Source organism: Syngnathus leptorhynchus, chromosome 10 (genome assembly GCF_054491065.1).
Source record: "Syngnathus leptorhynchus isolate UIUO chromosome 10, UIUO_Slep, whole genome shotgun sequence".
NCBI lineage: Eukaryota > Metazoa > Chordata > Actinopteri > Syngnathiformes > Syngnathidae > Syngnathus > Syngnathus leptorhynchus.
The window spans coordinates 814,269-827,749 of NC_141204.1; the positions used below are offsets into that span (position 1 = coordinate 814,269).

Sequence of the window (13,481 nt, forward strand, 5' to 3'; positions counted from 1 at the left end):
GGTGAAACAATTGTCTGCCATAAATAGCGTGGGTGAACACAAATGGATTTCACATCAGTCCAGTTTACCTCTTGGACACGTGAATAAATGTGATGCGACCAATGTGTTTCCTCCAGTGTATGGCTGTCACAAAGAGGTCACGCTAATTCATTCTTTGTGACATGACAATCAAGTGGATCAATAGTCCCCAGCAGCTCAAGCAGATGACCTCTACTATTCTTGCTTTTCCAAGAACGCAGCTGGAAAACCAAGTTTTGACCAATGACTTAGTTAAAGCTGTTGTCTTGATTACTCTTCAGGCTCCGCTGGATGGTTCACTCAGGGAATTGTATTACCTAGCCACAAAGTGATTGCCCACAAATCCCCTGAGGCCATCCTACCTTTGTGATCATTAAGTGTCACCATCTGTAAAAGGGTCGACGCGTGCCATCGACACGATATCATCACGTTTGGAATCGATCGTTCATGTTTACCCTAGTTTAACGTCGCAATAAAAAGCCCTGAGTTGACAGGATCTGTATCATTGCAGGCAGATCAGCAGTGGTGCATTTGTGCTAGAAATAAATAAAAGGATGCGTGCAGCAAAATTATTGAAACCGTGTCCAAGTACAGGACAATGTCCCTCTCTGCCCTTGGCAAAAGAAGTATATCTGGCCGTCTAAATGATGAATGGTGTGCATTTAGAGGGCACAAAAGGTGAGAAAACTCTTCAAAGTAGCAATGGTGACATGAGTAACGTTTGCTTTATTATGACCTCATCAATCACTGAAACAGAAAGACTCCGCTAAAGGTAGCTGAATTTATCGTCATCAGTGAAGAACGTGATGATCACTGTTTCTTTCTCTTGAGGCATTCCTTCTCTTTATTATGTCAAACAATAAGTACATTAGACATTTTTCTTTGGTGAATGCAAATAACGCTTGCAAATCCCTTGAATAGAAACCAGACTGGGTGAACCACGATGTTACCGTGGCGACAATGATTGCACTACCTTGTTTTGGATCCCAAATCATCGAAGAACTTTTCAAACCAATTAAACATATTATAATAACGCAATGTCGAAAATGTTTACTTTCAACCGAGTCAGCGGGAACTTTATCATATGTCATTTGGGAGTCACCCAAATATTTGCTTGATGACTTTGAAGCAACACCTGCTACGTTTGTAGGCCCCTGGTATGTGGAGCCGAGATGACCTATAAGAAAGTGTCAGTATCATTTCTATAGCTCCAACCTCAGCTAATTCGGGTCTTTGAGAGATCAAAGAGCCGTAGTTCTGACTCTGCGTCTCGCCGAGGTAATTTATGCTGCGGGCTGTTTAGATGACACTCACTCCGGGACCTTTCTTCATATGCCAGTCGTTCCAGTGACATTACACTTTGCTTTCTGCCAGTTCATTTGCTTTCCCTCTTATCAGGCACATGAGAGGACCAGACAACCCCCTCCCATCAGGAGACAAATGAAAAGTGTCAGCGCTTTTTTCCAGGAAGACGCAGGCATGGGAAATGGACTGGCATTTATCGCCCATCAGTTGATTGGTCAAGCTGAAAGGCTGCCAGCCAGCCAGCCAGCCAGCCAGCCAGCCAGCCAGCCAGCCAGCCAGCCAGCCAGCCAGCCAGCCAGCCAGCCAGCCAGCCAGCCAGCCAGCCAGCCAGCCAGCCAGCCAGCCAGCCAGCCAGCCAGCCAGCCAGCCAGCCAGCCAGCCAGCCAGCCAGCGAGTCTTCGGGCAGCTGAATACAATCTGATTTTGCCACGGGCGCACACCTAGACAACAGGCTTCAAGATATGGATATGCGCAACTTTAACCTCTTCATTCATATCACCAATAAAAGGAAAAAGTGGCAAATTGTTCCGTCTCTTCTTGAACTCATTTTTATTCCAATCTAATAATGTCAGATGTATTTTGTTGAATGGTCAACACAATTCTCTCAAGACTTTACTCCGTATGTAGTTATCTTCATAACCTATGTAAATGCTAATTAGGCTTTTGTATTGGTCAGAAGGCTCACCGTGCGCACAATGCATTATGATTCCATAATGGGCAAATGGAAGAAACAAACGCTGTGAAACTGTCCATTAACCTCTTCCTGCCGTGTTGGATAGAACAACCTAGTGTGGTGTTGAACTTGTGTTTCGTGACACTCCACCTTTTCAAATGCGGGCCTGTTTATGTCTGCTCGTGAATTGACCTCAAGCACTTTATACATGGGTCTATGTTTGCACAAACAAGTGTCACTACGGCGCTAGATGATAAAGTGAAAGAAGAAAAAAAATGTGCAATCGTAACATCATCTCGATAATAGATGAAGCAGCACATATTTACAAAAAATGCTCATGCATCTTTCCGCCACTTCACCCACAAAAAATAACACACAAAGTGGCTCAAATGCACCACCGATATAGAAATGTTTATAAAATTGTGAGATCATAATAATAATAATAATGTTAAAATTGATTACACACCAAGAACAAGACAATTTCTTGTTCCAAAAATAAGATTTAATCCCAATGCAGCGTTGACGTCAGTGGGAGCACAGCAAACACATTAAAAAGGCATTTTGACTCAACTTCCATTAAAAAAAAGGTAAAAAATGTTCACAAGAGGACTGATTCATTTGTCATTGGCAATTTTCAGTTGTGACTGTGCCGGTTCTTGAGTTTAAGATTACAGTCAGAGAGTCATTACGGTGATGTTTGCCTCCCATGTAGATGTGTTGCTATTTGAGCGGCGCCCGAGGTGAAGACTGTTTGGAGCAGCTGGCCGCCTGTTGAGACCTTCAGCAAAACCTAGTCTGGATGCCCTTGATGCATGTCTTAGGCCCCAGACACGTCCAAAAAGTCACCAAGATTCAATTCCCACCCACGCCCTACTGCTGCATTTAAATTTTTCACATCAAATTGTCAATTTTGCCAAAGGCCTAAAACGGGCCACATTGAGACAGACCATAAGGTTGCACAATTGATCAGGAAGGCGGCGTCATAAGTGTGCGTGCATGAGTAGAAAAAGAGAAAAGTGTCGTTGTTTTTTGTTTGCAGCTCAGTCAATTCTTTGCAGGTTTTTCAATGGTAACTGCAAGTCTTTCCACGAATCCCCTAATGAGGCGAGTTGTACAGTTTGAGATGAAGCATAAATCATGTCAAGATGGCTGCTTGAAAACTAGCTGGGGTAAGGAAGGGGGGGGGGGGGGGGGCTCAGACTGCCCGGCCGGCCAGGCGCAGCTGTTTGCCCGAAGACCCGACATTCTGCCAGCAAAGTGTGTCACCTCCAACACAGCACCCAGCACCCCTCAGCACCCCTCCCACTGTGCCCACATGGGGACTGGACACGTATGATGTCTGATTATATGGCAATTACACAGCATGGCCCACTTTGATCACTTCATGTCGGATATGGTCATCCTACTAGTCTTTTGTTTTCTTCCAAAAATGTCTTCACTTTCCATCATATTGAATTCCAAATCCAATGCTGACTTAAACGTGTCATGTATAAATGAGGAGCAAACTTGGTGGATGGATCGGAGAGTGAGCAGGTTAGTGAGTTGAAGAGAGCAGCTTGAAGGTTGATGAGGCAGTCAAGTGGACATCCTCTCCAACAGGGGTCACCAACCTTTTGAAAAATGAAAGCTACACTATTACTTGGAGTGATTAATGCAGAGGTTGACTTATAAAATAACAAATAAGTAACATTATTATTCATAATGTTGTCCTGGGCCAATCAAGTCATTTTCAACCGGGTGGAAAAGATGTTGTTTTATTTTCTTCCATTTTAAAGGTGACCATTTAAGATGTTAATTTTGTAGGTGCATTTTTTTTTTAATGGATATAATGTATTTCCAGGGGCATTTTCAGATATCACCATGTTAGAGCTGAGAGAACATCTTGATTTTTCACCTGATTTGATATGAGCCTAATTTTGCAGGCCTGTAAACAGCCAGAATTGGATTGCTGAACCGTGGGGATGCAAACAAGCCGTAATTCCTTCTTCCTTTTCTCTGAGCACTCAGCAGAGGCTCCAACTTGCTCTGGAGCGAATACAGGAAGTGAACCAATTTGTTTTTGACTCACACTAAGTCACTTAAGAAGTGCTGCACTTGTGTGAGCAAAGATGCAGAGAAATGCATGAACAGACATCAGTGAGGCTTTTTTTTCTGCTAATACATTTCAATAAATTTGAGGAACAATCTTGTCATCCATACTTGATCATATTCAGCGCGGTTGTCTCTTGCCAGGGTTCGGCTATAATGTGCATTGTTTGGCCGACCCCTCGCTGGAGTTTATGTGTTGACAGTGATCTTCAAGCAGGAACATCCAGCCAGCCAGCTAGCCAGCCCATTTCCATCCTCATGAATTCATGGGCCCGCCCGGACCAGTGTTAGTGACTCCTTCCTCTTGCTTCCAGCTCTCCTGGAGTGAATGACTAAATGGGCCAGAAGCAGCAGCCCCCAGGGGAGCGCTTACAGTCAAAATGCTGCAACACGCTCGCTCACCTGGATGACGACCTGAATCCAAATCCTGACAATATTTGATTGCAACACGGATGTAACTGGCATTATAATTGGGCATCTGAGGAGAGAAAGCGAGAGAGAGAGGCTGTGAGAGAGAAATCAATAGTGCTATTTTTGTTGATGTGTAAGGTTAACAATAAAGGAAAGTGAAAAGACTCTTTATAATGGAGAAAAAAAAAAAACATTTTTGGGCATGGACTATATCTTGTTACTGCTTCAATTTGCTGACTTTTTCTATTTCTAAAGCAGGTCGCTCATAACCTGAGGTTCCTGCTTGAAACTTCAACATCCGGTCAAGGTATGTGTCCCAACAAAATATACAGTTGAAAATATACCATAACACTAATAACCCCAAGGTTGTTGTTGTTACAAATCTTTTCCTAATCCCCAGATTTGTGTGAGTCAACGTTTTCATTTCAGCTCTGATATTGAAAGAGAATGAAGAGGGAGCATGCAAAACAATTTCTGACTAAGTCCCCAAATTTAAAATGAATATAATTAATATCCCCTTTTTTTTTTTTTTTTTTCTCAATAACCCTGACATCACAATGCATGTCAGATGGTCCATCGGGGGCTTTCTACACAACAAAAACGAGCAAAACAATATCAGAGTAGTCCAGGAGCAGTATTTGCAGAGTCGACAGGATTTTGCAGTCGTGTCACTGATGTAAAGCAATATCAGCCCTCTCTGGAGCTCAAGTGATTGGCCATTTATTTGCGATTAATGTCTTCATTGTTCTTCTCAACACCTATTTGCAATGTCGAAACGGAGCCATTGTTTAGTTGCCTTCTTCAAGGCTCACTTAGTGGCCCCTTCGTCTCACGTAGCTAATGATCTGGCTTGCCTGCTCTCTTGTGGTGTCTTGCAATTGGTATTTCCTTGCCATTCTATGTGGCAATCAGAATTCAAGTCTTTTGCTACTTTGTGTTATTTGTTCTTTTGAATTGCTTCGACTTTTATTTGAAAGTTTCTAAAGAAAGAAATCATTGACATCTCACCAGCTACACTGAGGAATTGCATGAGAGAAAATAAATGCTCATAGATTATTGTGAGCAGTGTACATAGGTGGGGGTAACATCAATTCCGCACTGCAATGGAGAAGAATAGTTTGAGAAATTCAAAAGGAGCTCAATAGAAGTCTGATCTTGCTGAATCTCTCAACAGCAAAAGAGTGTTAAGAGTTAAACTGAAAGACTCATTCAAGGTCCTCACACATTTTTCTGACTTACTTTTCCTCTGTCTGAATTGAAGCTGTCAAGATACTCCTCTTTGTACTGCACATGGAATCGGCATCTTTTAAAAAGACGTATCGTATTTCAGATATGGTAATGACTTGATGAGGAAAGGAGCACACCATTAGCGACCTTTTTTGCAGAGTCAGAAACATGGCTGTGTGAAACGTTCATCTCATTAGAATTACTGATGGTATTAATGCTTCTGTTACATAACACGCTTTTGTGACTTACTTTGAACTCCAGCCACATTGCATGAATGGAGATGGACAAAAAGTCAGAGATTCAGTTTTCTTCACTCATGGTTTTACCATTCGTTTGACCCACACCCAGAAACCAACTCGGGAGTCCCAAATGGATGTGGAGCCTTTATTGAAGGAGTGAGGTCGCGGCTCCCGGGCTCGGTCCGGTGCCGGTCGGAGGATCCGAGAGCTGGAAGGAAACGACAAAGAGTCAGAGTTCGGTGGAAACGAGGCCACGAACCGACGGGCATACCGGAGCGGGGCGCTGGCGGCACGCTCCTTAAAAGCAAGCCTGTGGGGATGGATGGATCAGCCACACCTGTGGGGACGGATGGATGGATGGATGGATCAGACACACCTGTGTCAGCTCACAGCTGCCCCCTGTGGAAAAGAGAAAAAACCTCCCGCCACCTGACATTTTCAACCGTGAGATGGATTCAATAAACAGTGGTGTTGATTCTAAAAGCCTTGTGATGATGGTGATGATTTGTCCAAATCTACATAGCCTCCTTTGTCCTTCATCTGTCTTGAATACTCTCACTCTTTCACTTGGCTCCCTCGACAGCAGACATCAACAGCGTCCCTGAAAAAGGCCCAAAAAATGCAAAATATTTACAGGAAATTGGAGGCGCTAGCTTCTGAGACCTTCGCGCTGCGTCGGAGGCTGCGGTGCCCTGGCGATGATGACCTTTGCGTGTCAAGGCAATCAATCAAGCTGACCCTGCGGGTGCTCCTACTCTCCCAAAGTACCCTTGATGGCAGCCTAAGAGGAGACATTACATTAATCTCCGTGCCGACACGCCAGTGTCACATACACTGAGCAGAAGTTGAAACCTTCCACGTGCTTAACTTTCATTTTATTTCAACCCAGTTAGCATTTGAAGGTAAGCATCATTTCATCTGGCCATTCAATAAGGCCAGTTAGCAGGCATTTATAGGCTTTGTGCAAACACCGTGACTCACCAAAAGGACACAGACATCATTTGTTCAAAATCATTGACAAATGAACTTTCAGAATACTCTCAACTGTGATTTTTTTCCCAAAGCATTAGCATTTTAGGAAAAGGTTAATGTTTCATGATTGGCACATTCTGTATTTCATTCCATTCATCCACCCATTTGCTTTGCTGCTTGTCCTCATTGGGATCATGGGCGACTCCAGCATTCCAGAACGGTCCACAGAAGGCCTTCAACCATGCCAACTTGACCACTCTGCAATGACACTTATAGGTTGAGGGATGATGAATTTCCAAATTTGCAACTCTATCCTTACAATTGCAACGCACACTCATGCATGGCATGCAGCAGGGGAGGCTCATGACGCAAAAGAAAACATCCAACTCGCATTTCTTTGAACTAACCATCTTTCATCTTTACAGTGGGCCACGGACATGAAAAAATAATATGGCATTTTTATTCTGTGGAGACATGAAAACAACACAGTGGAGAAATAATGTATTCAAGCTAGGCGCCCTTATCTTCTACTATTGTAAGATGCGTGTGAGGTTAGGTTAAAGGACATTTTAGGTTCGTTGAAATTGATCTCACATGAATAAATAGCCTATGGAGCCTGCAGGGGGAAACGCTTAACTTAATGAAGGTTGCCATCTAGTGGTTAGAAATGTTGAAGTGAATGACTATCAGTAATATCGATCACGACTAGATTTAGATTCAGAAAAAAAACACATGTAAGCATGAATGTACATACGGTACACTACGTTTTTTAAAAGAGATTGCTCTCATGTAATATTGCAATTTTCTGAAAACTGAATGCTAGTTTTTGATTATCTGTTAGATAAAATCATCACAATTACACCCAGTTAAATTTGGAAATATTCTAATCCATAATAATATGATCTTCAAATATGTATTTTGAATTTTGCATACAAACAATACGTTATTATAGCGTTTGTTTGACCGGGAAGCAGATTTCACTATCACGATTTAGAGTTTCACCACAGGGTGGCGCCAACTACCTGTTTTCCAAGCGCATTCGTTGTTCACTGAGCGACGCTTCTTTTAATTTGCACCATGCACGCACGCACGCACGCACCCATCTTTTCAGCGCTTTGCGCCATTGATTAAACTTTGTCAAATAATTGATGCATCCCTGTTTTCACCTGAAAACACAAAGGCCGTTTTTTTGGGTGTGTATTTTTATCTTCAGGCCGTTAAGTGATGAGACCATGAAAAGAAGAAATGAAAGAAATCGGGAATTGAGATAGCCGGCCTGGTGTCTTCTTGTGTGCAAACATCTGCTTATCTTGCCCCTTTTTCTTTGCCATCTGTGCCCAGATTACAGGCCGATAATCTTATCGTTTCCATCTTTATGAACCCTTTCCCATTCGATGGATAGACAAAGGCCTCTGGTGGAGGGAGCCATTATTACAAATAACAATAGACTTTTAATGGCGTAAATCAGACCCTCTTATTTGCCTGCATCGCGGCCGAGCAACAGGTTCAGATTGTTATTTAATTGGGATCAGAAATTGTTCAATGTAGCGTTTCATGTTGATAGTACCGTCGTTTTATAGTTAGCAAACCAAAATACACGTGTGTGTGTGTATATATATATATATATATATATATATATATATATATATATATATATATATATATATATATATATATATATATATGTATATCATTTTAAATGTATTATTCTATTTATATATATATATATTTAATATATATATATATAATATAATATACATATATATATATAATTTAAAATGTATTATTCTATTAATATATATATATGTATATATATATATCATTTTAAATGTATTATTCTATTTATATATATATATTTAAATATATAATAATAATATATTATATTATATATATATATATATATTAAATATATATATATATGTAGATATATATAATTTAAAATGTATTATTCTATTAAATTATGATGTTAATCTAATCGAATCCGTTTTTTTATCTTCGTTTTGTGAGCACCACGGCTATTTTTGGAATATTTCAAATGAAGTGATGTAAATTCTTATTCAATTGAAAGTGCCATTTCGTTTTACTGTGACGGCCTGTATGGGCTGGCAGAGTAGCGTTTGGCTGCAGATGAACTGCATGAAAAATGAAAAAGTGGCCATTTTTTTGTCATTGATCTCTCACTGACTGCTTAATGTACCATTGAGATGGAGCCTGGGATTTATTGTGTTTCTTTCCCAAATTGATCCAGTAGTGATTAGCTAAATGTAGATTATAAAAGAATGCACATGGATATCCAGCCAGGTGTGATATTTGAATGAAAACCTTCTCAATGTGTACCCTTTCAACTTTGAAGACATACTATCACAATTGTGAATCAGCTCGCGTTGAAAACCTTTTAAAAAATCACAATCTTTTCCTTGGTGAGAAAATGAGAAGCAAGGTGCATTTGGTGCCTTTCAAATGACAACATGGTCATATTTCACTCTTACAACCCTACATCTCCATAAAATATTACAGCACTCACAGTGATGACTGAAGCCCCCCCCCCCCCCCCCACACACACACACACACACACATTCTCTCTTCCTTGTGTGATAACATTGTTTGTCTCCAATGCAAGCATTAGTTAACTCGTGTAAAACTTTGTCCTTTACACTGTAATGTTCAGATAACTGGTTGTTGTTATTCTTCTTGTTGTTTTTTTTAAAACAACAACATCGGGATAGTTAAAAAAAAAAAAGTCAGGTAAATGTTTAAAATAATTCAAATCGAATATTTAATGCAAAGGTTTCTCTGGTCTAATTTCAGATTCGTATTTATACAGCAGTGAAATAATGGAGCAATATTTCAAATTGATCACGTGAAATATTCATCATTTGATATCTTATTTGGATGAAAAGTCTAAAATGATTGAATTACGACGAAATGTAATGATATAAAAAATCGTTCCGAATGTCTATTTTCTTCTTCGCTACCTCCCGTAACAGTTTTTAATATTTTGATGGCGTGCATTTGTTATATCTTTTCTATTAGATGCGTCATGATGATGAACTGCAGTATCTCCTGCATTTAAGTTGACGCAGATGTGGATACATAATATTGAAACGCTTTATATACATCCATCCATTTTCTGTATAATAAAAAAAAAATGGACAGCACCAATTCGAGCACTTAAACATATTACATATTTCGCAACTTCTCCCCGAGAAAAAGTTTGGTTTGCAACTGTGACGATTGCTGCAATCGTTGTTAAAATACAGCACGGATTTGCATGAGTCGTAAAAAAAAAAAAAAAACAATTATAAAGACGACTTGTATTATGTAGAATGACATGAACATATACTAGCCTACTTTTTAAAAGTGATGGCCCGGAGTGAAATAATAAATCCGGTGAGGAGTCCTCTCTTCGGCGTCAACGTTAAAGTTGTCTTTTTTCGACGGCGCATCCAAGCCGCGCTGCAGCCCTGCGCAGCTTGCTGGAGAAGCGGACTTTTCTGCCTCATCCAATCGGAAGAGAGAAGCCCCGCTATCCCGTCCAATCAACGCACGGCGGTCCTCCGGCTCGGCCAATGGCAGGTCCGAGCGTGCAGACGGCTGCGCTGTTATCAGAGGCTCTGTTCTCTCCTCGCTGGCAACACACCGCCAAAGAGTCCGTCAAAAGCGGCCAGAACATCACAAGAACGTCCGACTTCCTGTCACTTGGCCCGGAGCCCACGCAAGCCACCCCGAAGCCAAAGAGGACGTCTGGGAAGAAGAAGAAGAAGAAGAAGAAAAATTGGTGTGTTCCTGCACCGGGATAATCGGGGAACGCGCCCCGACTGAAGAGTCCATTAAGTTTCATCGGCGACTTCATGTTGACAAATGTTAGCCGTGGGGCAGATGGAGGCTAACCGGCAGCAGAGTGCTTTCGTCCTGGGCAGCACCCCGCTGGCGGCCTTGCACAACATGACCGAGATGAAGACGTCCCTGTTTCCTTACGCGCTGCAGCAGAGCCCGACGGCTGCAGCGGCGGCGGCGGCGGCGGCTGCTGCCGCGGCCGGTTTCAAAGCGCCGTCGCTGTCCAACCTCAACTCGCATCTGGCCAACGGGGCCACCCCGCACGGAATAAGCGACATCCTGGGGAGACCCATCACCACCGCTGGCCAGCTCCTTTCCGCCGGCTTCCCCAGGATCAGCGGCATCAACGCCGCCGCGGCCGCCGCCGCCGCCGGGATGTACTTCGGCCCCGCCGTGTCCCGTTACCCCAAGCCGCTGGCCGAGCTCCCGGGGAGGGCGCCCATCTTCTGGCCGGGCGTCATGCAGGGATCCCCGTGGAGGGACCCGCGCGTGCCCTGTCCCTGTAAGTACCTTTCGGAGATATCAAATCGGAAATGCTTCGTTTCACTGCAAAGCGCTTCAAGTCATCTCCAGCAAATATCCCCAAGCAAACCTGCAAAATATGTCAAGCGAGGAAATATTTATTGCTGCTAAGAAACGGGCATTTTCTCGAGGTGTCGCTCACATTGATTGAATTGAGTGAATGTTGACTTGAGAGGGCCGGGCCGGGCCGGGCCGGGCTGGGCCGGGCCGGGCCGTGTCACCTCATCTTATTATTGCATACGTTTGTTTGCACAATTGTCCCTGACTTCAATTGGCATGATACTTTTCATAAGTCAAAAGTAGCATCTGTTGATCCATTGGCAATTTATTAGCCGTTCTGCAAAAATAAATGTGGTTTAAGGGAAGACAAATGGTCAATTCTGGGGATTTCATTTTACTAGTGAAAAGAGCAATTCCATTTTGCAATAAATATGAAGTAAATAGTTCATTTGCTCCAGAGGGCCGCATTAAATCAGTTGGCAGGCCGGATCTGGCAACTGCCCCCAACCGCCTCCCCCAGGCCTTGACTTTGACACATGCGATAGACTTATACACACACTTGGAAATTTTGCTCTGTTAGTTCATTTGATTTACACAGAAGACCTAGAAAGCTCTTCACATAGTTCAATAAAACAATGAGAGACTGCTTCAAAATAATTGCTTTAAGCCGTGATATTATTATTATTATTATTATTGTTGTTATTATTATTATTATTATTATTATTATTATTATTATTGTCATCATCATTAGTATTATTGAAAGGTTTCTATGGTTGTGAAACAAGCTGAGCAAGCAACGTTGGCTCAACAAGTGTTTTTATTTTGTTTGTTACACCTTTTTTTAAATTCTTACCGAGAGCTGAATAAATACAGAAGCACAGTTCAATTCAAATCCAAACAAAAACAACAATGATAGTCTAAATTGTGCTTTACTGCTTTTTGTCAAATTATTATGCCAACTTTATAATGGCTTGACTAGAAGGCCATATTAGATTTAATCATAACTTGTTTTTTGCTCATAAAAGAGATATCGAATAAAATCATGTATAACTGAGGATCATTTTCTTTGCATCAATAAATATATATATATATATATATATATATATATATATATATATATATATAACCACGCACGTCTTTTTTTCTGCAGCTCAGTCAAGCCTGATGATGGACAAGGATGGCAAGAAGAAGCACTCCAGGCCCACTTTTTCTGGCCAGCAGATTTTTGCACTGGAAAAAACCTTCGAGCAGACCAAGTACCTGGCGGGTCCTGAGAGAGCTCGCCTGGCCTACTCGCTGGGGATGACAGAAAGCCAAGTCAAAGTAAGGAATGTTAGCTTGAAATCGAGCTTTTGCTCTGTCTTTTGGGGGAGGACCTGTTGAGCATTCGTGCGCCCTTGTGTCCACAATCAGGTGTGGTTCCAGAACAGGAGGACCAAGTGGAGGAAGAGGCACGCGGCCGAGATGGCCTCGGCCAAGAAGAAGCACGACTCGGAAACGGAGAAGATGAAGGAGAGCTCGGACAACGACGAGGACGACGAGTACAACAAGCCGCTGGACCCCAACTCGGACGACGAGAAGATTACGAGACTGTTGAAAAAGCACAAAAGCGCCGGTGGAGGCGGCAGCAATTTGGCCCTCATCAGCCCCTGTAGTAACAGCTCGGACACCTTGTGATGACCCCGGCCCGCCCCCCCCCCGCCCCGCCCGCAGCACGGCAAAGCGTGGGGATGGTCCAGAGGAGACATTCGGAGCCCATTTGCACCTGACACCATCACCGTGGAGAGGACACGTACGGGACGGGACGACCGACCGGAGTTCCAAAAAATGTCAACACAATCTGGATGGCAACTCTAATCCACAAGTGAACCCATGTGCTTGTTTGGATCCCCATAGGTCCTATTTTTTATTCCACATATAATTGAGACAAATGAAATGAAGACTCATCATTTTGTGAATGAGTGTGAATGCTTGTCTTTATGCGATTGGCGGGCGACCGGTCCAGGGTGCAGGCTCGGTTCACCCCTGACCCCGAGGACAAACGCTATAGGGACAAAATGGATGGATGGATGGATGGATATTGTTTGGACTCCAGATGATTTTTTTGGGCTGATCCGGACTGAACAGCGGTGTTTGACATGTCGGGTGTGAAGGGGCTCTGAAGCTTTGAAAGCTCAGTTTAAGCAGGG

At 42.6% G+C, this 13,481-nt stretch overlaps 1 protein-coding gene and 1 long non-coding RNA gene across 4 annotated transcripts; one reads left to right on the forward strand and one right to left on the reverse strand.

The window, feature by feature from the left end:
* Nucleotides 1-2,491: 2,491 nt before the first annotated feature.
* On the reverse strand, nucleotides 2,492-6,294 carry LOC147049771 (uncharacterized). 3 transcript variants are annotated; one of them, XR_015067425.1, is made up of 4 exons: nucleotides 6,233-6,294; nucleotides 5,972-6,169; nucleotides 5,735-5,894; nucleotides 2,492-4,562 (listed from the first exon to the last, which is right to left on the reverse strand). It is a non-coding gene; the product is annotated as an uncharacterized LOC147049771 (long non-coding RNA). The 3 variants fall into 3 exon arrangements; XR_015067424.1 differs by lacking the exon at nucleotides 6,233-6,294 and having other exon boundaries at nucleotides 2,492-3,606; nucleotides 4,196-4,562; nucleotides 5,972-6,223; XR_015067423.1 differs by lacking the exon at nucleotides 6,233-6,294 and having other exon boundaries at nucleotides 5,972-6,223.
* Nucleotides 6,295-10,794: 4,500 nt separating this feature from the next.
* On the forward strand, nucleotides 10,795-12,969 carry nkx6-2 (NK6 homeobox 2). Its single transcript, XM_085922435.1, has 3 exons — nucleotides 10,795-11,272; nucleotides 12,443-12,615; nucleotides 12,706-12,969. The coding sequence occupies exons 1-3, from the start codon at nucleotides 10,795-10,797 to the stop codon at nucleotides 12,967-12,969; spliced, it is 915 nt and encodes a 304-aa protein (XP_085778561.1).
* Nucleotides 12,970-13,481: the final 512 nt, after the last annotated feature.

Excerpts from the sequence above, each read along its gene's own strand:
- nkx6-2 (XM_085922435.1), top strand. The coding sequence starts at position 10,795 with ATGTTAGCCGTGGGGCAGATGGAGGCTAACCGGCAGCAGAGTGCTTTC. Across the intron at positions 11,273-12,442 it reads CCCGCGCGTGCCCTGTCCCT|CTCAGTCAAGCCTGATGATG; the intron begins GTAAGTACCTTT and ends TTTTTTCTGCAG. Across the intron at positions 12,616-12,705 it reads TGACAGAAAGCCAAGTCAAA|GTGTGGTTCCAGAACAGGAG; the intron begins GTAAGGAATGTT and ends GTCCACAATCAG.